Raw genomic sequence first — 24,623 nt, forward strand, 5'->3', positions numbered from 1 at the left:
AGGCTGCAATTTTACATTCAATACGATGATGGCTGTTCTCTTGCTTATAAAAGTCAATTAATCTCTGTCTTGAATATAACAAGTGTCCAAGCCTCCACAGCCCTCTTGGGTGGGGAATTCTGAAGGTTTTACAAATCCATTCTACTAGAAAGGAGGAATAAACGAGATGTGGCTTGGAAATACAAGGTTTAATGGTTAACTTCCTGGTTCAGTAATCCAGCAGCCTAGATGAATGACCTGTAGGCACAAATCCAGTCTTCCAGGCTGGAGAACGCAGAATGACGGGGCACAGCCTGATGGAATGCCAGGTAAAAGAAATGTCTTAATTCAGAGGCAGCTGGGTCTGTGCAATTCTCCACCGCAGAGGCGGCAGAGACAAACTCATCAAGACACTACATTTAACATAGAAACAGAAGAAGGGACATTGAGCGGGACATGTGCATTGTTGTGGATTGGGAACAGGGTGCAGACGTCTGTTACCTACTCCTGCTCTTAGTTACCTCATATCTGTCTTCAAATGCCATTGTAGCTGGGAAATCTAAAGCAATTGACCTAAATTAATCTGGAACTAAAACCTGGAATCAGAATTAACAAACAAGAAACTAAAGATAAGTGAGGTCAGCTTTATTTGTCACGTGTACATTGAAACATACAGTGAAATACGTCATTTCCGTCAAATCAAATCAGTGAGGATTGTGCTGGGCAGCCCACGAGTGTCCCAGCACCACGCCCACAGCTCACTAGCCCTAACCTGTAGGTCTTTGGAAAGTGAGGGAAAACCAGAGCATCTTAAGAAAAGCTTGAGGTCACAGGGAGAACGTACAAACTCCTCATAGCTAGTGGCAGGAATTGAACCCAGATCTTACAACTGGCCACTGTACGAGGTTGTGCTAACCACTACACTACCCTGCCACCCCAGAAATACAAAGCCAAAGGGTTCATGGATACCCCGTTCCCTGTTCCCACCTTCTCGCCAAGTTCCTTAATCCCTTCCGTATTAAATGTATTCAGGAAGTTGGATATAGAGTTTTTCATGACGATTTGTTCTCTGCTACCTAGCCCTGATAAAGCTGTACTTCAGTCCCACAACAACCAAAACCACACGCAAAATGCTGGAGTGACCCACGGGGTCAGGTAGCTTCTATGGAAGTGAATAGATAGTTGACGTTTCGGGCCGAGACCCATAGATAGTGTAACACAGGCTCAGATTGCCTCGAGCGTTACTGATGATTCACACCGGTGCACAGAGTTGATCTTCTGTTATGGACTTGGATTCAGTCCAGCCCCTAGGGTCCATCCCACCGGAGTAATGCCATCAGTCTCATTCCTGACCTCGGAGAGGCACGAGACAGCAGGCGCTGGAACCCGGAGCTGCAAACAAGCCGCGGGAGGAGCTCTGCGGATCGAGCAGCGTCTGCGGCAAGGAGGGATCGTCAATGTTTCCTGAGGCAGGGCTTTCGTCTAAAGTATCGACAGCTCCTTTCCTTCCACAGGCGCTGTTGCATCCACTGAGTTCCTCAGCAGATCATTTGCTACTCCAATCTCACTCTTTCCTCCTTCTCACCTCCACTTACTCTCTCACAATCACTATTTGAGATCCTCAGCAGAGCATTTGTTACTCCAATCTCACTCTTTCCTCCTTGTCACCTACACTTACTCTCTCACAATTGCTATTTGCACCCTTTCATTAGTCTAGCCTAACTAGAGGAAATTAAGTTGCCAGCACTTCTTCAGGTTTTAGGAGGAAATTGGAGCACAGAACAGAAAGAAAGCATAAATCCCACACAGACAGCGGCTGAGGTGAGGGCTGTACTCATACTGCCAGAGCTATGGGGCATCCGCTCTGACTGCAGTGACTGGCTTTTAAGAGCTGAGTTTCCCCTGGATCTCAATGCTACTTACAGCATCATTGCCACATAACTGGAAGGCACTGCCCAGCAGAAAGGTTATGATCATCTGCCACCGGACGGCTTTGTCCTGGAACAGCTCCCAGATTCTCTTTGCCCTTTGACCTTCAAGCACAGCCTGCTCCTCCAGCATTTCGTCCATTTCTGCCGTGATGTCGATATTGCCGTGCAGCCTTCTCAGAGCTGCGTAAACAGAAAGGGTGATGCTAGATCGATAATGATTCAGCTCCTCCTTTTTGACCATCTAAATCTCCAACAATACAAAGATCTTGGTGACAAAAAAGCATCTGCTGTCTGAAGTGAGTTCATCAGGAGGTGACCCCCTTGAAAACCCCTGTGAAAATGAACAATAAGCACCCAGAGCAAACCGGGCTATCGGGATTGTGTGGCGTGGGGGACGGGGGACTCGCACTGGAGTATTGAGAGGGTAAAGTCAGATTTATGGATATCTGATTCAGATTCAGATCTATTTATCACTTTTACAGTGAAATGTGTCATTTGCATTAACAACAGACAGACCTAGGGATGAGCTGGATGCAACCCTAAGTGTGGCCACACATTCCAGCGCCAACTTAGCATGTCCACAATGTTCGACAGAACACAACGAGCAACAAAACAACAGCAAAACAAGCCCCTTTCCTACCTCCCACACACCCACCCACATGGACAGTCCCACTCTGGCGGAGGCCTCGAGCCATCAGGCATTGAATTCTGAACTTCCAATTGACCAACGGGCTCAATCATTAGTATTGACCCCTGGACAAGCCAATGATGGGACCTGAACTCTGGGCGCACTGATTCAAGTCAAGTCACTTTTTATTGTCATTTCGACCATAACTGCTGGCACAGTACACATTAAAAATGAGACAACGTTTTTCAGGACCATGGTGCTACATGAACAATACAAAAACTACACTGAACTATGTAAAGCAACACAAAAATTACACTAGACTACAGACCTACCCAGGACTGCGTAAAGTGCACAAAACAGTGCAGGCATTACAATAAATAATAAACAAGACAATAGACACAGCAGAGGGCAGTAGGTTGGTGTCAGTCCAGGCTCTGGGTATTGAGGAATCTGATGGCTTGGGGGTAGAAACTGTTACATAGTCTGGTCGTGAGAGCCCGACTACTTCGGTGCCTTTTGCCAGATGGCAGGAGGGAGAAGAGTTTGTATGAGGGGTGCGTGGGGTCCTTCATAATGCTGTTTGCTTTGCGGATGCAGCGTGTGGTGTAAATGTCTGTAATGGCGGGAAGAGAGACCCCGATGATCTCCTCAGCTGACCTCACTATCCGCTGCAGGGTCTTGCGACTCGAGACAGTGCAATTTCCGAACCAGGCAGTGATGCAGCTGCTCAGAATGCTCTCAATACAACCTCTGTAGAATGTGGTGAGGATGGGGGGTGGGAGATGGACTTTTCTCAGCCTTCGCAGAAAGTAGAGACGCTGCTGGGCTTTCCCTGCTATGGAGCTGGTGTTGAGGGACCAGATGAGATTCTCCGCCAGGTGAACACCAAGAAATTTGGTGCTCTTAACGATCTCTACGGAGGAGTCGTCGATGTTCAGCGGAGAGTAGTCGTTCCGCTTCCTCCTGAAGTCAACAACCATCTCTTTTCTTCTGTTCACATTCAGAGACAGGTTGTTGGCTCTGCACCAGTCCATTAGCCACTGCACCTCCTCTCTGTATGCTGACTCATCGTTCTTGCTGATGAAACCCACCATGGTCGTGTCATCTGCGAACTTGATGATGCAGTTCGAGCTGTGCGTTGCAGCACAGTCGTGGGTCAGCAGAGTGAACAGCAGTGGACTGAGCACACAGCCCTGGGGGACCCCGTGCTCGGTGTGATGGTGTTGGAGATGCTACTCCCGATCCGGACTGACTGACCGATTGCCTAGCCCTTGTGCCCCCTGCTCACACAGACATCCGATCCCATAGATCTACGACATTCCGGTATCCAGTGCTCTGGCTTTTGAGTGCGGAGAAGGCAGGGACTCAGGACGGTCTTCACATCCACATCGCTGGCCCTCTGGCCAATGCGGATTATTGCTTAAGATGCCTGCGTTTCTCCGAGTACGAGCTCTTTGAGTTCACGCAGCCTCGAGGCAGGGTGAAGAATGCTCTGCCAACGTTCAGTGGAGTCAGGACCGGTTGGGTGCCTGGATATGGAGATGGTTGTTTGACTGCCGTTACTGTGTCCAAGTCGTATTATTGAAGCTCTCCATTCAAGGTGAGATAGCCACATTTCACGTCATTGTGCTAAGTGCGAAGCACTGCTCTCTGTGAGGAGTTTGTACCTTCTCCCCACGGGCAATGTGGCTTTCCTCTGCCTGCCCTGGTTTCCTCCCACAGTCCACAGACATAGCACTTGGTCGGCTAATTGCTGATTGTAAATTGTGCTGTGACTAAACTAGGGTTAAATCAGGCGTTGCTGGAAGGGACCATTCCAGGCTGTCTTTCAATTAATAAATAAATAAAAAGGATTTACAAATTCTCAAGATTCCCAAGTCTCCATATAACAAAGGCACGAACTTCACTTTGAGAGTGCTCAGCTCAACTCTTCCGTGCGGCAAAAACAAAAGGAACTCCACTCCCTCCAGCCGAGGTACATCCAAGGCCAGGAATTGGAAATGGTGAATCCCCAGAATCGTGACAGTGTGTGTCCTCAGCACCTAGAGGAGGGGGTGAGGACAGCGGAAGGAGAAGAGGGTGGCTGGAGAGAGAGGGGATAGGAGGGGAGGGTGAAGGAAAGAGGAGAAGGTAGTGAGGACAGATGGAGGAATGGAATGCGAATGGGGAACCCATTGATGGAACAGAGGAAGTGAGAGTGGTTTCCGTTCACTTGAGAGCATCAACTGTCTCTGAGTCCTGATGATCTATTTTCTTTCTTGCTTTCCCACAGTCAACAAAAAGAATTGCTTGCTTCCCTCAGCACCACTTACCCTTCACGCAGGAGTTCTCATCTTTCCTGTCGATGAGCAGGTACCTGGGACTCTCCGGGCACCATGGAAGCATGGCCAGCTGGATCAGGGCTGGCACAGCGCAGGACGCCAGCAACAGAGGCCACCACTCATCTGAGCCCAAAATCTCTCTGCAAGTCATATCACAACACAGATTCACTTGTGTTCACCTTGTGCATTGTGTGGGTGCTGCGATGGAACAACAGTGGAACGCTGTTCCTCTGAATATTCCTCAGTTCCCAGAGATTTACTTAAAACTTACATTAGATTTGAACAGGATAAATGACCCAAACAATATTACTTTATGCTTTGACAATAATCATTAAAGTCTCTCTATTGTCTACCTTTTGCCCTACTATGACATTTTCTCTATTTTTTTGCACAAATGTTTTGCACACTCTTTCCTTCATGTCTTGTATAATTATGTACTATTGCCTGAATCCCTGTGCCTGGGATTCTGCTACAAACAGGCTTCCCACTGTGATTGTAACCCCACCATACCTGTGCGTGTGAAAATAAACTCGACTCGACTGGATAACTTGGCCTTTAGACCTGTAGTACCTGGCATCAAGGAGAGGGTGTTGTTAAGCACCAGATACCATGACGATATGAGGGGACTTGGGATAAATGTAGGGTACTTTCCTTAGCTAACATCACTATATAAATGCTGGCAAATTATTGTTGATGGGGCAGATGATTACATTCAGAGGATTATGGGTCCATGTGAGGAGGAGAATGGGTTATTTAGGATAATGAAAGAGCAGATTATTATTTAAAATGGTAAAAAATTGCGACATGCTGTTGTGCAGAGGGACTTGGGAGTGTTTGTGCATGAATCACAAAAGGTTGGTCTGCAGGTGCAGCAGAGTATCAAGAAGGCAAATGGTTTGTTGGTCTTCATTGCTAGAGGGATTGAATTTAAGAGCAGGGAGGTTATGCTGCAGCTGTACGGGGTACTGCTGAGGCCACACCTGGAGTACTGGTGCAGTTCTGGTCTCCTTACTTGAGGAAGGATAAACTGGCTTTGGAGGCAGTGCAGAAGAGATTCACCAGGTTGATTCCAGAGATGAGAGGGTTAGACTATGAGGAGAAATTGAGTCACCTAGGTCTGTACTCACAGGAATTCAGAAGAATGAGAGGAGATCTTATAGAAATATATAAAATGATGAAAGGAATAGATAAGATAGAGGCAGGAAAGTTGTTTTCACTGGTAGGTGAGACTAGAACTAGGGGACATAGCCTCAAGATTTGGGAGAGTAGATTTAGGATGAAGATGAAGAGGAACTACTTTTCCCAGAGAGTGATGAATCTGTGGAATTCTCTGCCCAATGAAGCAGTGGAGGCTACCTCAGTAGATATATTTAAGACAAGGTTGGATAGATTTTTGCATAGTTGGGGAATTAGGGGTTATGGGGAAAAGGCAGGTAGGTGGAGATGAGTCCGTGGCCAGATCAGCCATGATCTTATTGAATGACAGGGCAGGCTCGATGGGCCGGATGGCCTACTCCTGCTCCTATTCCTTATGTTCTTATACACATCCAGGGTTGTAGGGAACAAAAGAACAAATCCACAGAATAATTAAAAAACGGGTCCACAAGTTACACAGGGCCCTTGACTAGGAGAGCAGTGTTGGTGGAAGAGTGGAGGAGTCGAATTATTGTGTGCAAATGTATGTGTGCGTGTGTGGGGGTGTGTGCAAGTGTGTCAGGATCATGGGACTGCGGCATGGGTGGGTGCAGGCACAGAGGGATGGGTCGCAGAGACAAAGTAATCCCAGGTTCATCTGGGTGGCTCCTACTGGCTTTTCTGTAGGGCTGAGGATTTCAGGATGAGCCCAAGATGTTGTGGTGCTGATGTGCCAGCTCCACTGGAATTGGGACCTCAGAGGGAATGCTGGATTCAGGTTGAGTCCAGGGGGCTGTCAGATGTGTACCAGGGGTGAAGAACTATGGGGCCTAAGTGAGTGTTACCTTGGAGAGGAGGCAAGTGTGACAGGAAAGCCAGCTAATGGGTCATAGTACTTGCATTGTCTGTGAGGTGCATACTGGGGGTTACAGGGAAAGATCTGAAGCACAGCCCTGGTCTGTGAGTGTTGGACAGCTCGACTGCTTTGAGCTGCTTCTCTGAACTGATTCTAAGACCTACAGATGAGCTTTCAAGGCCTCATGCTCTCAGTACATTTTTTATTTGCAGTTTGTTTTCTTTTGGACATTAGTTATCCGCCAGTCTTTGCTTATGTACAGTTTTTAGTAAAGTTCTATTGTATTTCCCTTTTTTGAGAACGCCTGCAACAAAATGGTGACCCATATGTTCTTAGATAATAAATGTACTTTGAAACTTGAGGTGTTTGAGACAAAGGGAGGCTGACCTCACGGGAGGTTCAGCACATGGAATGTAGGTCAAAAGTTCCTGTCCAGGGGGACTTCCGGTAGTGCTCATGGAGTGAAGTCGCGTTCTTGACTCGCTCCATTACCTCTGAGTTTTTTTCTCTATGGTCAGCTATACTTTAATTAACCATTAAGGCATCAACTGTTACAATACTTTGAATTAAACTGAATTCTCCGACAACTGGATGGAACTTAGATCTGCTATGTCTAAGAACGGGAAAAATGGCAAGGATGGTAAACCTCCGGTTAAACCGAAAGGTATGGATTTCCCCCCGACTGAATCACCGGTGACTTTGAAAGCTATATCGGAGTTAATTCAGAGGGAAATTTCAACCTCTGTTAGGGAGATGATTCGTACGGAAATTGCAGACTCTGTTAAAGACCTGATTCATACGGAAATCTCAATTAATCTCCAGAAAATTGCCGATTCAATTGATAAGATGCAAACATCTATTGCGGAACATCAGTCGGCTATATCTGATCTTCAAAAATTCGCGCAACAGAGTGAGCTTAAGATGGGGAAAATCGAAGAAACTATTAATGTAATGAAGAAGAAACTTGACTTTCTGACTTTTAAAAACTCTGATTTGGAATCTAGAATGCGACGGCAGAATTTACGAATGATTGGAGTGCGTGAAGCTGTTGAATCTAACAACCCCATGAAGTATTTTTCTCAACTTTTAAAAGATGCATTCCCTACTGTATTTCCTGACCAACCACCGCTACTGGATCGTGTTCACAGAATCCCATCATACTCGTCTAGGTCAGATAGATCTAGGCATGTTATCTTACGTTTTCATTACTTTCAAGACAAGGAGAGACTGTTTCGATTCGCTCGATCTAAAGGTTTCATTGATTTTTCGGATCTTAAGTTCCGATTCGTGGAAGATTTCAGTAAACCAATCTGGGACCAATGGGTTCGCTACAGATCTGTGATGTCGGAATTCTATAAGATGGATTTAAGACCAGCGCTGCTGTACCCTGCACGTCTAAGGATTCGCATGTCAGATGGAGCCCTTCGTTTTTTTGATTCTCCATCGGATGCCCAGAGTTATCTGGATCAATTTTCACCTTCAACATCTTAATTGCTATTTTTTTTAATTATCTCCGTTGATCGGAGGCTGTGAATTGGTTGGTTTTAACTTTTTCGTGCCCTATTTGGGCAGAAAAGTTTATTTTTGATTTCTTAATATGGTTGCTAAACTTTCTTTTCAACTGCGTCATTTCTTTTTTTCCCAGGGGATTCTGGGTGGTTACTTCCTTTTTGTCATCTTACGTATTTCCTGTGTGGCCTTAAATTTTGTAGTTTTTTTAAAATTTTATTTTGTTTTGCTTTTTATAACTAGTTTATGTCAATAATCTTATTTTTTCTTGTTGTTGTGTTTATTCATGGGTTTGGGGTTTATTGTGGTTTTTTTTTAAATATATATTTTCTGGCTTTTGTTCTGTTGTGTGTGTATTTTAATTGAGTTACCTTTTTTTTACTTTTTTACTGTTTTACAATTAGCTGATCTTTTTCATATTTATACCTTTTTTTTAGGGAGCGTATACCGGAAGTCACGGGGGTAGTTTTAGCGCTTGTTTCTTTCGGGCGGGTCTGCTTTAGATTTTGCCTTGGGGTCTTGGGGCGGGGGGTGGCGGGAGGGGCTTCACGTTTTAGTTTTTTTTCTCTTTGGGCTATATACATTATTGAAGTACTGGTTGCGTCCTTTTTCCCGGTATCTTTTGTATGTTCTGTTTCCTCTCCGGGTTCGTGGGTCGAGCCTATCGTCAATCCTCTTTGCTGTGGGTTGACTTTAGGATTTATGGAGTCTATTATTAATTTTGTCTCCTGGAATACTAACGGTCTTAATCATCCTATTAAAAGGAAAAAAGTTTTTAAAGTGTTCCGGAGACTTAAAGCACAAATTTTATTTTTACAAGAGACCCATGTACGGAGGGGGGACAGACTACGTTTTTTTAAATTCTGGAAGGGACAATTTCATTCGAACTCCAATGCTAAGATTCGAGGCGTCTCTATTTTTATAGATTCCTCAGTTACTTTTATACAACAGGATATTATTTCTGATCCGAATGGTAGATTTTTATTGGTTAGTGGTTTACTATTTAATAAAAAAGTAGTTTTGGTTAATGTTTATGCTCCTAATATGGATTGTCCGGAATTTTATAAATCATTGTTTAATCAGTTTCCGAATTTGAACGAGTTTTCATTGATCTGGGGCGGAGATCTTAATACCTGTTTGTCTCCAGCTTTGGACCGTTCGGCTCCTTTACGGACCTTACCTAATAAATCTGCAAATTTGATTAACTTTTTCCTTTCTGATTCTGGGTCGACGGACATTTGGCGTTTTCTGCATCCTCAGGAAAAAGATTTTTCCTTCTTTTCACATGTTCATCATTCCTATTCAAGAATTGATTATTTTTTTTATTGATTCTCGTCTTATTCCTTCAGTGATTAAATGTGATTATGATTCTATAACCATTTCGGATCATGCTCCACTTAAGCTTTCTATTAAAATTATGGCCAATATACCAAATAATAGACAATGGCGTTTTAATTCGCTGTTGCTTCAGGACTCGGACTTTGTTAACTTTATGAATGAACAGATTGAGCTTTTTTTTACAATTAACCATACAGAGGATATTTCGGTTAACACTCTTTGGGACACTTTTAAAGCCTATATTCGGGGTCAGATTATTTCGTATTCTGCTGCTTTGAGGAAGAAACAGAAGCAGGAGGAGATGGCAATTGTGGACAAGATTAAAGAAATTGATAAGAAATATGTTATGGCTCCTTCTGAGGAGTTATACAAACAAAGAACTGAACTTCAAATGGAACACAGTTTACTACTCTCGTCCTCGATTGTAAACCAATTAAAGAAAACAAGAAGTGACTTTTATGTTCACAGTGACAAAATTGGCAAGCTGCTGGCTAATCAATTGAAATCTAATTATGTTAAATCTCAAATCAATCAGATTTATAACCAAAATGATCGATTGATACTGGATCATGTGGGGATTAATCAAACCTTTTGTGATTTTTATTCTTCTTTATATCAATCAGAGTCTCCTCGAGATTCTAAATATATGAATGATTTTTTAGATAAGTTAGACTTCCCTCAGATTTCACAGGATATGTCTTCTTTATTAGATACTTCCATTACAATGGATGAGATTAAGAATGTTATTTTTTCTATGAATCTGGGGAAAGCTCCTGGCCCGGATGGGTTTACCGTTGAATTTTATAAATGTTTTGCTTCTTTATTGATCCCTTGGCTCTGTAGGGTTTTTGAGGCTTCTCTGAAACTTGGTAAACTTCCTGAATCTTTTAATAGAGCATCAATTTCTTTAATACTAAAGAAGGATAAAGACCCTACTCAATGTGCACCTTATAGACCAATATCTTTATTAAATGTTGATTCTAAAGTTTTTTCTAAGTTATTAGCAAATAGACTAGAAAAAGTACTTCCTTCTATTATTTCGGAAGACCAAACGGGTTTTATTAAAGGTCGTTACTCTTTTTATAATATTCGTACATTGTTAAATATCGTTTATACTCTCTCACAAAATGTTCCTGAGTGTGTTATTTCTTTAGATGCCGAGAAAGCTTTTGATAGAGTAGAATGGCCTTATTTATTTAAGGTGCTTGAAATGTTTAATTTTAGCTTGAAATTTATATCCTGGATTAAACTGTTATATCATTCCCCTGTAGCCTCGGTTCGTACTAACTCTTTAAACTCACCTTTTTTTCCTCTCTTTCGAGGTACTCGACAAGGCTGTCCTCTTAGTCCCCTATTATTTGATATTGCATTAGAACCTCTTGCAATTGCCATTCGAGAATCTTCAAATATTACTGGGATAACTCGGGGATTAAAGTCCCATAAATTATCACTCTATGCTGATGATTTACTTTTATATATTTCTAATCCTGAGAAATCCATTCCTGCTGTTTTAGAGTTATTAGCACAATTTGGTTTTTTTTCAGGTTATAAATTAAATCTTAGTAAGAGTGAACTTTTTCCGATTAATAAACATCTTCCCTTATATTATAAATTTCCATTTAAATTGATTAATAATTATTTCTCATATCTTGGGATTAAAATTACTTGTAAATACAAAGATTTATTTAAGACTAACTTTTTACCATTAATAGACCATATTACTCAACTTTCATCTAAATGGTTTCCCTTATATTTAACTTTGATTGGTCGTATTAATGCAGTTAAGATGTTTTTTTTGCCAAAATTTTTATATGTGTTTCAGGCATTACCAATTTTTGTTCCTAAATCTTTTTTTGATAAAGTTGACTCTAAAATTTCTTCATTTATTTGGCAGAATAAGAATCCGAGACTGGGTAAAATACATTTACAGAAAGCTAAGAGAGATGGAGGTTTAGCATTACCTAATTTTAGATTTTATTATTGGGCTATTAATATTCGACATATGAAATTTTGGTTACTTGACCGGGACATACTATCTATTCCTAAATGGGTAGCATTGGAATTACAATCTGTTCAGGGTTATACACTTGGTTCTATTTTAGGCTCCTCTCTCCCTTTTGATTCGAAACGTCTTAAGCAGGTCTCTAACCCGATAGTTAAATATGCTTTGCGCATTTGGTTTCAATTCAGAAAATTTTTTGATCTTAATCAATTCGGGTTAGCGATTCCTATTTTAGGTAACATATTTTTTGCTCCCTCTTTTACGGATCGCGCTTTTCAAACTTGGAAGACTAAGGGTATTTTACGGTTTTTGGATTTATTTTTAGATGGTTCCCTTATGTCTTTTGAACAATTATCTAATAAATATAACTTATCAAGAATACATTTTTTTAGATATTTACAAGTTAGAAATTTCCTAAGTACTATACTTTCTTCCTTTCCAATGCTTCCTCCTACATATATTTTAGATTCAATAATTAACCTCAATCCATGTCAGAAAGGTGCATCGGCTATGATTTATAATATTATTATGAAACTTAGGAAAGCTCCATTTGATAAGATTAGGGTAGATTGGGAACAGGAATTGGGGCTTACCATTTCTGTGGATGATTGGGGGCAGATTTTACAATTAGTTAATACTTCCTCTATTTGTGCTAAACATTCCCTAATTCAATTTAAAGTGGTTCATAGAGCACATATGTCCAAAGATAAGTTAGCGTGTTTTTACTCGCATATTAATCCTTTTTGTGATAGATGTTCGGGGCAGATAGCCTCTTTAACTCATATGTTTTGGTCTTGCCCTACTTTGGAAACTTTTTGGAGAGATATTTTTAATATTATTTCTAAGGTATTAAATATAGATATCTCTCCTCACCCTATTTCTGCTATCTTTGGACTACCTAAAATTTCTAGTAATCTTTCCCCTTCAGCCCGCAGAATGATTGCATTTCTTACTTTAATGGCGAAAAGATGTATTTTACAACATTGGAAAGAGCTTAATGCTCCAACTACCTTTTTTTGGTTTTCTCAGACGATTTTATGTTTGAATTTGGAGAAAATTAGAAGTAACCTTTATGATTCTTCATTTAAATTTGAACAGATTTGGGGACCTTTTATTCGATATTTTCATTTAATGTAATATTTACCCTTCTTGTTTTTTTTCACTGTTTTTAATGGAGGTCGGGATTGAGGACATGATTTTAAGTTTAACTCTGTTTGGTTTCAAGTTAGCCCATTGCTTTGCTTTGCTTTTAGTTAGTTGCACGGTGGGTTTTTTTGGGGGGTTTTTTTTCTTTTTTTTCCATTGATATATATAAAATTTAGTATACTATTATGTTATCTTGGTTTCTTATGTTTAAATTACATTGTTTGTAGTATTTTTTTTGGTATTGATACCTTTTGGAATTTTATTATACTTTAACATTGTATTAATGTTTATATGGCTTACCTTTTTTGTATACTTATTCAATAAAAAGATTTAAAAAGAAAAGTTCCTGTCCAAACGGATGGAGTTCTGGGAATACGGAACAATAGGGGTCAGGCTGGGCTGTTGTTGGGGCAATGGTGGTTTGGAGTCTCACATGGTAACAGAAGATGGGCAGGCCTGGCTACTGGGTTTCATAATCAAGGTGGTAACAAGTAGAGGGGTGGGCACAATGTGGAGTGCACATCAAATTTAATGTCTACTTCAAGTCAAGTCAAGCTTGTTGTCACTTAACTACAGTATATACACGTGTATAATGTATATAATTATATAATGTATATAGAAATGAGACAATATTTCTCCACAGCAAGGTGTACACAGTGGTACACAGAACAGACAGCAGCTTATGAAGGTAAGGATAAAATCTACAGATGAAGCACGCATAAATAATGAACTAGGTGCATAAATTAAATGCTGTAAGGGACAGAACAGATTAACCGGTGACACTTCGAATACAATGCAGCAGGGTGTTCAGAAGCCTAATGGCCAGAGTGAAGAATCTGTTTCCCATCCTGATCGTTCTTGTTTTTATGCATCAGAGTCTCCTGCCTGATGGTAGAAAGTCAGAGGGTGCTGGATGGATGTGTGGGATCCTTGTTAATACTAAGGTCCCTGTGTACACAGCGCTCCTGATAAATGTTCCCAATGGATGGTAGGGAGACCCCTATGATGCTCTCAGCTGTTCTCATAGCCCATTTTAGGGACTTCCAGTCCAATGCTCGGCTGCTCCCAGACCAGATGGAGATGTAACTTGTCAGGATGCTCTCAATGCTGCTCCTGTAAAATGCAGCTGAGATGGGGGCACAGGTAAGATGGTGAAGATTTCACTACATGTGTGATCTTGCTGAATGTTGTGTCGACCTTTTAACCCATTCTAAGATCTAACTAACCCTTCCCTCATATAGCCCTCTATTGTTCTATCATCCTTGTGCCTATCTAAGAGTTTCTTAAATGCCCCTAATGTATTTGCCTCTCTCAAAAATGACTATGATTTTGTCTCCTATGTCTCTATATAATTGTCTAGTCTGAAACATCTACCCAACACCCAGGGATGGAAGAACTGTAAAATCCTAGAACCTACCTCAGTCCTATGAACTGTCCCACCACCAATCCTGCTGCAGTAAATGGAGCAAATGAGAGGGCCACTGTCCCACGGATCTCCTTTGGAGCACTCTCACCGAGATACAAGGGATTAATGTTGAATCCCACGCCTAAAGAGCAAAGGGGAATGAAGATACTCTTCACTCATACACTTATTGAAAGTTTATCACATCACACTCATCACATTCCACATTCAACTTGCAAGTTTGTATTCTTGGCATTAGGTGAGACACTGAAATTTTAGCATTGCATTATAAAGCTTCATTCCATGGAAGAAGCCACACAGTGCATACAAACAGTGAGTCCCACTTCTTTGCTCTTCCCCTGAGGCTGCTGTGGCTTTCTGACATCTCCTGGAAGGAACATACCTCCAATCCCAGACTTCTTACACTCACTGAGACGCCAGTCACCCTTGCATCGAATGAGCAAAAAAGGCTGTGCTAGCTTGAGCATTTACTCTGGAGATGGATTGCCAGATCATCAAGGATATGCTGGAAGGTTAGTCTGTGGGAAGGAAAAGATCTGAGGGGAGTTCAGTTTTAAGACGATTTGTAAAGGTAATTGGAAACTCTCAACATTGATTCTGACAAGGGTGAAAATGGAGTTAATGGCAACAGAGAATGGACACATTGGCTGTTAGAAAGGATAAAAGATTAGTTGAGAATAATTACAGGAGTAGGGGTTGCCAGTCATTTGTGGACTTTGGGGTTTGCTTTTGTTGGAGTCACCCCGCTCTTCAAGCCCAAGGTGAGTCCCTGCTGCATCAGTTGTGCTTGTCAGAAATCTTTGAGGTAGTGTTCATTCAATGTACAGCATATTTCCACCTTAATTAAACAAAACGGATGTAATAACAAGGGGAATTAAGTATAGGAGCAAAGAGGTCCTTCTGCAATTGTACAGGGCCCTGATGAGACCACACCTGGAATATTGTGTACAGTTTTGGTCTCCAAATTTGAGGAAGGACATTCTTGCTATTGAGGGAGTGCAGCGTAGGTTCACGAGGTTGATTCCCAGGATGGTGGGACTGTCATATGTTGAAAGATTGCAGTGTCTGGGGTTGTATACACTGGAATTTAGAAGGATGAGAGGGGATCTGATTGAAACATATTAGATTATTAAGGGATTGGACACGCTAGAGGCAGGAAACATTTTCCTGATGTTGGGGGAGTCCAGAGCCAAAGGCCACAGTCTAAGAATAAAGGGTAGACAATTTAGAACGGATTTGAGGAAAAACTTTTTCACACAGAGGGTTGTGGTTCTGTGGAATGCTCTGCCCCAAAAGGCACTCGAGGCCAATTCTCTGGATTCTTTCAAAAAAGAGTTAGATAGAGCTCTTAAAGATAGCGGAGTGAAGGGATATGGGGAGAAGGCAGGAAAAGGGTACTGATTGTGGATGATCAGCCATGATTATAATGAATGGTGGTGCTGGCTCGAAGGGCTGAATGGCCTACTCCTGCACCTATTGTCTATTGTCCATTGTCTATTGTAATAACCTGATAATATTTTACAGGGTGACGACCCTACTTTATCTTATAGTCTTACTATGTTGATACAGTAGATGAGTGAACATACAGAATAACATATTTTAAACTACTAAATCACACATGGTACTTATACTTGATATTTGTGTGCATTAAAGAGTTCTGTAACAAGTGGGAGACTACTTCGGACGGAGTGTATTAAAAACAGGGTGGTATCTCCGCTGGACAAGGCCAGAATGGTAAGTTATTGTTTTTTTTTATTTCGTTAAAGATACAGCACAGTAACAGTCCCATCTTGCCTAGGAGCCCACACTGCCCAATTACACCCATATGATCATTAACCTAGCATCCACATGGCTTTGGAATGTGGAAGGAAACCGGATCATCTAGAGGAACGTACAAGCTCTGCATTATTCAGCAGAATACACAGACAGTGGCTGGAATTCAATCTGGGTCTCTGGGTCACTGGCTCCAGAATAGCATTAAGCCAAGTGCTACACTATCGTTTCTCCCCAATACGTTATGCCATTTTCCCAAGGCCATTTCCTACTCCCTGCTTTGAAAGAAAATAGATACCTGAGTTTACTCCAGAAAAGAATCTTCCAATTATGATCATCTCAAAGGATTTGGCTGTTCTGCTCAGCCCCATCAGCAACGCACCAATGAGCACAAAAACATTGCTCAGTAACAGTGAATTCCTCCTGTGTAGGAACAATTTAACAGTCAGAGAGTGTCACGTGATGTCCATATTTTCATAATAATGTAATCATGAGATCCAATCTGATCTGGATTTGAATGTATTAAGTCAGAAAAGTGCTCCAAACAAGTTTATATACGAGTGCATCCGAGTGCATTTGGGTGTATCACAGCTCAGTGACTGCAAGGAACTGCAGAGAGTTGTGTGACATTGGGTTTGCTGACTGCGAACTTCTAACCTGAAGTGAAGACCTTAAGCCCTAAACAGCCACGAGTACTCTCACTAACGGGAGATCCTACTGTAACTACCCAATCTTCAAAGAATAGTTTACTTCCCTGTTTATTCTCCATGGTGAGTTTAGCTGCCAATACCCACTATTTAAATGGTGGGTCCCCATCTCCCTACCAAGGTGAAGATACTTCCAGCTAACAAAGTAGGTTAAAACACAGTTCATTTATATTCAGTGATACATGTTTAAATTCAAGCAACTTTCTTAAAACACATTTAAAGCTCAGAGAATTTTTATCTTAAACATTTCCAAATTATGAACCACTTCTAAAACACAAACCACATAGCATTTCTAAATCACAAAGTATAAAGGATCTCCAAAACACAGGTACAATTCCTATAAACTAAAATGACATACCACGGTACAGACAAACAAATCGTCTGTCGCAGAAACCAAAGCTGGAGAAATGGATCTAGTTCACCCTGTGTTCCTTTCACATTTCTTCCTGATGTTCTTTCCCCATTCCTAATAAGACTGAACTGCTTTCTACACTTATAATCCTTTTCTCCACTTGGGTGATTTCACACATATATGGTATTTCCTCAGATATCCTTTTAACACAAATGGTCTAAAACCATCTTGGAGATATAGATCTCAATTAATACTGAAAATGCTGTGAAGCTAACGTCCTTTTGTACATAAAATCTTTGAATTATAAACACATCACTTATTGATATGCTAAATAGTATTAGCCATCTATTTGACAATGTAAAAATCAGGTTGTCTGTTTGAACCAAGCCAAATTAAACAATCCATTATCTTATATTACACCTTGAGCAGTAGTAAAGCAGGTACAGTGAGCTAGCAATCTGCTACATAGACAGAGCTTGTTTGCAAAGATATGTTTTTAACCTCAAGCTAATCATTGCTATCCATTTACATTTTAAAAACTGAAGAGTCGCTCCCTAAACAAAGCAATATTACTTTGGAAGTTTACCTATCATTGTTTTTGGTCTAACCAAGTCGCAGATGCTGTTTAGAAAGCTGAGATTAGCAAACAACCAAGGAGTGAATATCCATCACAGTTGTGGACAGAGCTCAGCACATAATGGAAATCAGCCTCCCATCCATGGACTCTGTCGAAACTTCCTGCTGCCTCAGTAAAGTATCCAACATAATCAAAGACTCCAGGCACTCCAGGCATTCTTTCTTCTCCCATCTTCATCGGGCAGAAGATACAAAGTGGGAAAGTAGGTGCCACCAGGTTCAAGAACAGCTTCTATCCCACTGTTATAAAACCATGGAATGGTTCCCTAGTTCGACAAGATAGACTCTTGACCTCACAGTCTACATCATCTACCTGCTACCTGCACGGAACATTCTCTGTAACACTTCATTCTGCATTCTGTTATTGTTCTAACTTGCGCTACCTCAATGGACTGTTGTTAATGAATTGATCTGTATGAATAATATGCAAGGCAAGTTTTTCACTTTACATTGGTAATGTGACTATAATAAACCAATTTACCAATTTAATTTTGCATCATTCCATAACCTGCAAGTATATCAGTTCCTCTACCTTCTTGTAGTTATTGTGAGGCCTATAGTCTAGCCCCATTGATTCCACATTTAAACTTTGCCAATTTTAAATTTAACAATTTAAGAGAACATTTATTGAAATTGTCAGCAACAAATGTTTTAATGTCTCAGAGCCTGTAAGATTAGAAAAGGCTGTTTTCTCATTGAAGGATTTAACCTTATCGGATGATAGAACAACAGCCAAATTAACCGCTGATCACAGAAGTCAAAATTTACTCAGATGTCATCTTACTGGAATTCCAAATTTCAGGGAATTGCAAGAATGGGGCAGGAGGTTAATGAAGAGGAGAGTGACAGAGGATGGATGGATGGATAGATGGAGGGAGTAGATGGGAAAGGAAAGAAGGAATAGCTGGAGGAAGAGCACTGGGAAGGGTGAGGATGCGAATGCAGAATGGAAGATGAAGAAGCTAGGTTGACTTGGATATGGCTAATGATATAGGGAGACTATGAAGAGAAAGGTAATAGGTGGAAAAGTAAAAAGAGAATTGAGATAAAGTGTGGCAGCACACTGGAAGTGGAGAATTCAGAGGGAGATGGAAACACTGAAGACGGGGAAGAAAACAGAGGATTGCAGTCGAGAGAACCATGTTGTAAAGATGGAGGAAGGAGGATAGAAGACAGAGTAAGGGTGAATGGAGGACAGGATGCAGTGAGGAGATATCATGGTGGGAGAAAGACGTGGGAGTGAAATCAAATCTTTATGTGTTTGGGAGTTGGACATTACAAATAACCTCAACAAGTCTTAACCCCTAATAAATGCAAATAGAAGTGGATATATCTGGATATCAGAATTCAACAAGCACATTCTTTTCATGATTCATACCTTCCAAATGTTATGGCCATGGGTCCAGCAATAAGAGCCCCAACCAGTCCTCCAACAGAGTAAGTGGCCACGATAAGGGTCCAGAAAAATGTAATGACCCTGTTCTCCAGCTGTGTGTTGTAGCGTTCGGTCCAGGTCTCATTGATGAACTTCTGGACAAACTGATTAAAAGTTACAGATTTAGTTTTGGTTTTACAAATTTGGAGAACACTAATGTTTCTTTGTTGACCATAACTGTGGACTCACGGTTGTTGGTGCATTAATGATCGTCAGGTTCAAGCCATACTGGAAGGTGCCACCAATACAGGCCGCAAAGATGGTCAGGAGGAGACCCCGAATCTGCAGCTAAAGGAACAAAAAGAAAGCAAAGAGGATTATTTTCTGTAGGCACCATGTATTTTGAAAGGAAGACAAAAGCAGACATTTATACAAGATTTTCACATCCCAAAACGAGCAGCCAATGTTTTACTGCAGGTACAACCGAGAAATTCGATCACTTTTCTGTTTTGTTGGGCAAACTGCATTTGTCTGAATTTTATAGTAATTTGTTGGTGCTATTCAGGAGTGACTTGCTTCTACATTATGGTATTCCTTTCAACACTGCTTATTCCAATATTGTATCTTTCAGCTGATTGCTGATCTGAGAAATTCAAGAGTGCAGGAAGGGATTTGCTTTGATAGGATTGGGTAGGATATTTCAGTTGTATGAAATCATGAGTGTTACCTAAAATGGTACTTGGAGCTTTGAGCAGCAGCAAATCAGAGGTCATAAGCCTGAGAAAACATAATTCACCCATGTTCACCGAATGAGTGAATAGGCAGTGATTTGCAGCGGTTTGGAGCTTTGAGCAGCAGCAAATTGGACATCGGAAGCCTGAGAAAACGTAGTTCACTCAGATTCACAATTGAATAGAAAAAGTAGAAAATCATGGCAGTTTCGTGCTTTGTTCAGATGCCAATCAGAATTTGGGATTGATTGGCAACATCAAATTAAAATAAGGCAGGGTCAAGCGGAGCAGCCATTGTTGGAGTGGTCAGTGTTGGAGTGGAGATTTTTTTTAGGCTTTAACTCTTTGAGGTTTCAGTGAGAGAAGGCAAAAAAGCTGTAGGTGGAGTTCCCCCACCTCCATGGTTTATTGTTCTTCCTACTTTATATTTGATCAGTTAGAACAGGATAGTGGAAATGTTCCTCTTGCGGGATGTGGGAAAACAGGGAGACCTCCAGTATCTCTGATGACTATGCCTGTAAGAAGTGCATCCAGCTATGGCTTCTAACCATACGCGCTAAGGAGTTGGTGCTGGAACTGGATGAACTCTAGATCATACGGGAGGGAGGATGAGGGGGTGATAGATAGGGCATATAGAGAGGTATATACACCCAAGGTGCAGGGCACAGGAAGCTGGGTGACTGTCGGGAAGGGGAAAGGGATTAAACAGCCAGTGCAGAATACTCAAGTGGCCATCCCCCCAAACGACAGATATACCACTATGGATACTGTTGGGGGGTTGTGGGGGGCGGGGAATGACCTAGCAGAGGGAAGTCATAGAAGTTAGGTCTCTAGCACTGAGTCTGGCTCTGCGATTCAGAAGGGAAGGGAGGAGAAGAGGTGAGCTGTGGTGACCGGGATTTGTTAGGGGAGTAGAAAGGAGGTTCTGTGGACGAGAATGAAATTCCCGGATGGTATATTGCCTCCAGGGTGCCAACGTCCACGATATCTCAGATTGAGTCCTCAGTAAGCTTAAGTGAGAAAGTAAACAGCCAGAAGCTGTGGTCCATGTAGATACCAATGACGTAGGTAGGACAAGTGATGAGTTTCTGCAAAGTGAGTTCAGGGAGTTAGGTGCTAAGTTAAATGGCAGGATCCCCAGGGTTGTGATATTAGGATTGCTACCCGTGCCACGTGCTAGTGAGACAAGAAATCGGCAGATTACAGTTTAACACGTGGCTAAGCAGTTGGTGTAGGAGGGAGGGCATAAGATTTTTGGATCATTGGGCTGTCTTACAGGGAAGGTGAGTCCTTTACAGAAGGGATGGCTTGCACCTGAACTGGAAGGGGACTAATATTCTAGTGGGAAGGTTTGCTAGTGCTGTACGGTGCAATTTAAACTGGAGTTTCAGGAGGGTGGGAACCAGAGTGCCATAACAGATAGCGGAGAGGTTGCGAAGGCAGATGTTGGTAAATCCTCACACAGTCAGGAATCAAAAGATTGAGCGTGGTGTGACTAGTGTCCTGAGCTGCGTATATTTCAATGCAAGAAGTATCGTACAGAAGGTGGATGAGCTCAGGGCATGGATCAACACATGGAATTATGATATTATAGCCATTAGTGGTTGCAGGAGAGGCAGGACTGACAGCTTAATATTCCAGGGTTCCGTTGTTTTAGACGTGATAGAGTGGGAGGGATTAGAGGAGGAGGGATGGCGTTACTAGTAGGGAAATTTCGTGGCAGTGTTCAGTCAGGATAGACTGGAGAACTTGTCTAGTGAGGTGTTGTGGGTGGAACTGAGAAATGAGAAATGTATGACCACATTAACGGGGCTTTATTAGAGACCGTGCAACAGTCGTAGGGATATAGAGGGACAAATTTTTAGAGAGATTGCAGACTGTTGCAAGAAACATATGGTTGTTGTAGTCAGTGATTTTAACTTTCCACATATTGACTGGGACTCCAATACTGTAAAAGGACTAGATGGGATAGAGTTTGTCAAATGTGTTTGGAAAAGTCTTCTTCATCAGTGCGTAGAAGTCCCAACGAGAGAGAGTGCGATACTGGATCTGCTATTAGGGAAAGAGACAGGGCAGGTGACAGAAGTCTGTGTATGGGAACACTTTGCATCTAGTGATCTGAGTGCCATCAGTTTCAAAATATGTATGCAAAAAGGTAACTTTGGTCCGTGGCTTGAGATTCTAAATTGGAGAAAGACCAATTTTGCTGGTACCAGAAACAACCTGGCAAATGTGGATTGGGACAGGCTGTTTTCCGGCAAATGTGTACTTGGAAAGTGGGAGGCCTTCAAATGTGAAATTCTGAGAGTACAGATCTTGTACGTGCATGTCAGAATAACAGGTGTATGGAACCTTGGTTATCAAGGGAAATTAAGGCCCTGGTTAAGAAAAAAAAGGAGAGGCACAGTAGGAATAGATATAAAGGAGCAAATGATTTACTTACTGAGTATAGGAAATACAAGCGAGTACTTATGAAGGAAATTAGGAGGGCTAAAAGAAGGGATGAAGTTGCTCCAGAGACAAGGTGAAGGAGAATCCTAAGGGATTCTACAGTTATGTTAAGAGCAAAAGGGTCGCAAGGGACAAAATTGGTCTCTGCAAAAATCAGAATAGTAATCTATTCAGGGAGCCAAAAGAGATGGGGAAGATTTTGAATGATTTCTCTACATCTGTGTATACTTTGGAGATAGGCACAGAGTTTCGAGAAGTGAGGCAAAGTGACATCAACTTCATGGGCTCTGTACAGATTACAGAGGAGGAGGTGTTTGTTGTCCTGAGGCAAATCAGGGTGGATACATCCCCAGGCCCTGACAATCTGTTCCCTCAGACACTGTGGGAGGCAAGTGCAGAGATTGTCAGGGCCCTAGTAGAGATATTTAAATCATCCCTATTGACTGGAGGATTGGAGGGTAGCCAGCGTTGTTCCACTGCTTAAGAAAGACTCTAAAAATAAACCAAGAAGTTATAGACGGGTAAGGCTGACATCAGTCATGGGAAAGTTATTGGAAGAAATTCTAAGGGACGAAATGCAAAATTATTTAGATAGACAGGGACTGATTAAGGATAGTCAGCATGGCTTTGTGCGTGGCTGGTCACGTCTAAACAATCTTACAGAGATTTTTGAGAAAGTTATCAGGGAAGTTGATGAAGACAAGGCAGTGGATGTTGTCTAAATGGACTTTAACAAGGCTTTTGATAAGGTCCCGCATAGGACGTTGGTCAAGGATTAGGTGCTGGGCATTCAAGGTGGGGTAGTAAATTTGATTAGACATTGGTTTGTGGGAGAAGCCTAAGATTCGTAGTAGATAGTTGCCTCTCTGACTGGAAGTCAGTGACTTGTGAGTGCTGCAGGAATCAGTGCTGGGTCTGTTGTTGTATGTCATCTATATCAACGATCTGTATGATAATGTGGTTAACTGGATCAACAAATTTGCATATGACACCAAATCCTCCCGGGAGGGGGGGAGAAGATGGCGGCGCGACAACAGCGCGCGCGGCCACTTCAGTGATGAATATCTGTTATTTGTCAAGTAGGGGACCGTGCACAATCCTGATTTGATGGAGACAGACGTGAGCGCACAGCAGAACATCTGGAAAACTTCTGAAATGCCCGCTTCACTGCCGCTGCTACTGTGTGGTAACTGGAATCTCCAGAGCTGAAAGCCTCAAAATCCTCGGCTTTGCGTGTTTCAGCGGCCGGGGAGAGGTCGAAGGTGCTCAGCAGAGGATGGTGCTCAGGAGGCTGTATCGGAGAGGCTGCTCGGAAGCTCAGAGTTTTTGGACGGATGGACTCAGGGTCGGCTGGGGTCGGCTGCTTCCAAGGCATCGGCAAGTTGATGGTGCCTGGAGGTTTATGGCAGGGAGTTTCCCCCTTTTGCCGCCTGCTATCGGGGACTCAGGAGTCGATTGACTCGGGACTTTGAGACTTTATTTACCATGTCCATGGTTTGTTCTTCATCAAATTATGGTATTGCTTTGCACTGCTGTAACTATATGTTATAATTATGTGGTTCTGTCGGTGCTAGTCTTTGGTCTGTCCTGTTTTCTGTGCTATCACTCCGGAGAAACATTGTATCATTTCTTGATGCATGTATGCATTTCTAAATGACAATAAAAGAGGACTGAGTGTTCTCATAATCTAATCTAAGATTGGGGGTGTGATGGACAGCAAGGAAGTCTATCATGGCTTGCAGTGGGATCTGGATAGCTGGAAAAACAGGCTGAAAGTTAGAAGATAGCATTTAATGCAGACAAGTGTAAGATGTGGCACTTCGGCCGGACCAACCAGGGTAGGTCTTGCACAGTGAACGGTAGGGCACTGAAGAGTGCAGTAGAACAACGGGATCTGGGAATACAGGCCCATAATTCCTTGAAAGTGGCATCCAGGGGCGGCGCTCAGGTGGTGCTAGCTGGGGCTATAGCCCCAGCAGAAATTGCAATAGCCCCACCAAGAAATTAACTGCAGCTGCTTTGCTTCTCTGTATAGTTTTGAACACAGCTTGTTTCTCCAGCAGATCTAGTGAAACAGCGCCCCCAATTACCATAGCACCCACGCAGCAATAAAGTTATAAACTCTGTCCGATCCACTCTACACTTCTGCGTATTGTCAATGTCTTGCCGTTGCTGTCCTCAGATCAGTTAAGCTGGTGACGTCAGTCACTCTGACTCACGCGAGAGATTGATAGTATACATCCGGGCACAGATCCGTGGTCTCGCGAGACTAACGGATGCCACACACACACAGTGCTTTTACACGCGAGCGTCAACCTGGCACGTGCATGA

The 24,623-nt window shown here is 42.1% G+C and overlaps 1 protein-coding gene across 2 annotated transcripts in view; it reads right to left on the reverse strand.

Annotated features, from left to right (window-relative positions):
• LOC134338513 (solute carrier family 2, facilitated glucose transporter member 11-like) overlaps positions 1 to 24,623 on the reverse strand; it is a 41,695-nt gene that overhangs the window by 10,611 nt on the left and 6,461 nt on the right. For both annotated transcript variants that reach the window (XR_010016237.1, XM_063034389.1), the window contains exons 2-7: positions 19,360 to 19,458; positions 19,114 to 19,274; positions 16,339 to 16,463; positions 14,262 to 14,391; positions 4,851 to 4,999; positions 1,903 to 2,090 (exon numbers count right to left, since the gene is read on the reverse strand). Coding sequence is in view for 1 of the 2 variants with exons in the window: in XM_063034389.1 (XP_062890459.1) it covers positions 1,903 to 2,090; positions 4,851 to 4,999; positions 14,262 to 14,391; positions 16,339 to 16,463; positions 19,114 to 19,274; positions 19,360 to 19,458 (852 nt within the window). In the remaining variant the exon portion in view is untranslated. The remainder of the gene's footprint in view (positions 1 to 1,902; positions 2,091 to 4,850; positions 5,000 to 14,261; positions 14,392 to 16,338; positions 16,464 to 19,113; positions 19,275 to 19,359; positions 19,459 to 24,623) is intronic.

Source organism: Mobula hypostoma, chromosome 27 (assembly GCF_963921235.1).
Source record: "Mobula hypostoma chromosome 27, sMobHyp1.1, whole genome shotgun sequence".
In the NCBI taxonomy this organism is placed as follows: Eukaryota; Metazoa; Chordata; class Chondrichthyes; order Myliobatiformes; family Myliobatidae; genus Mobula; species Mobula hypostoma.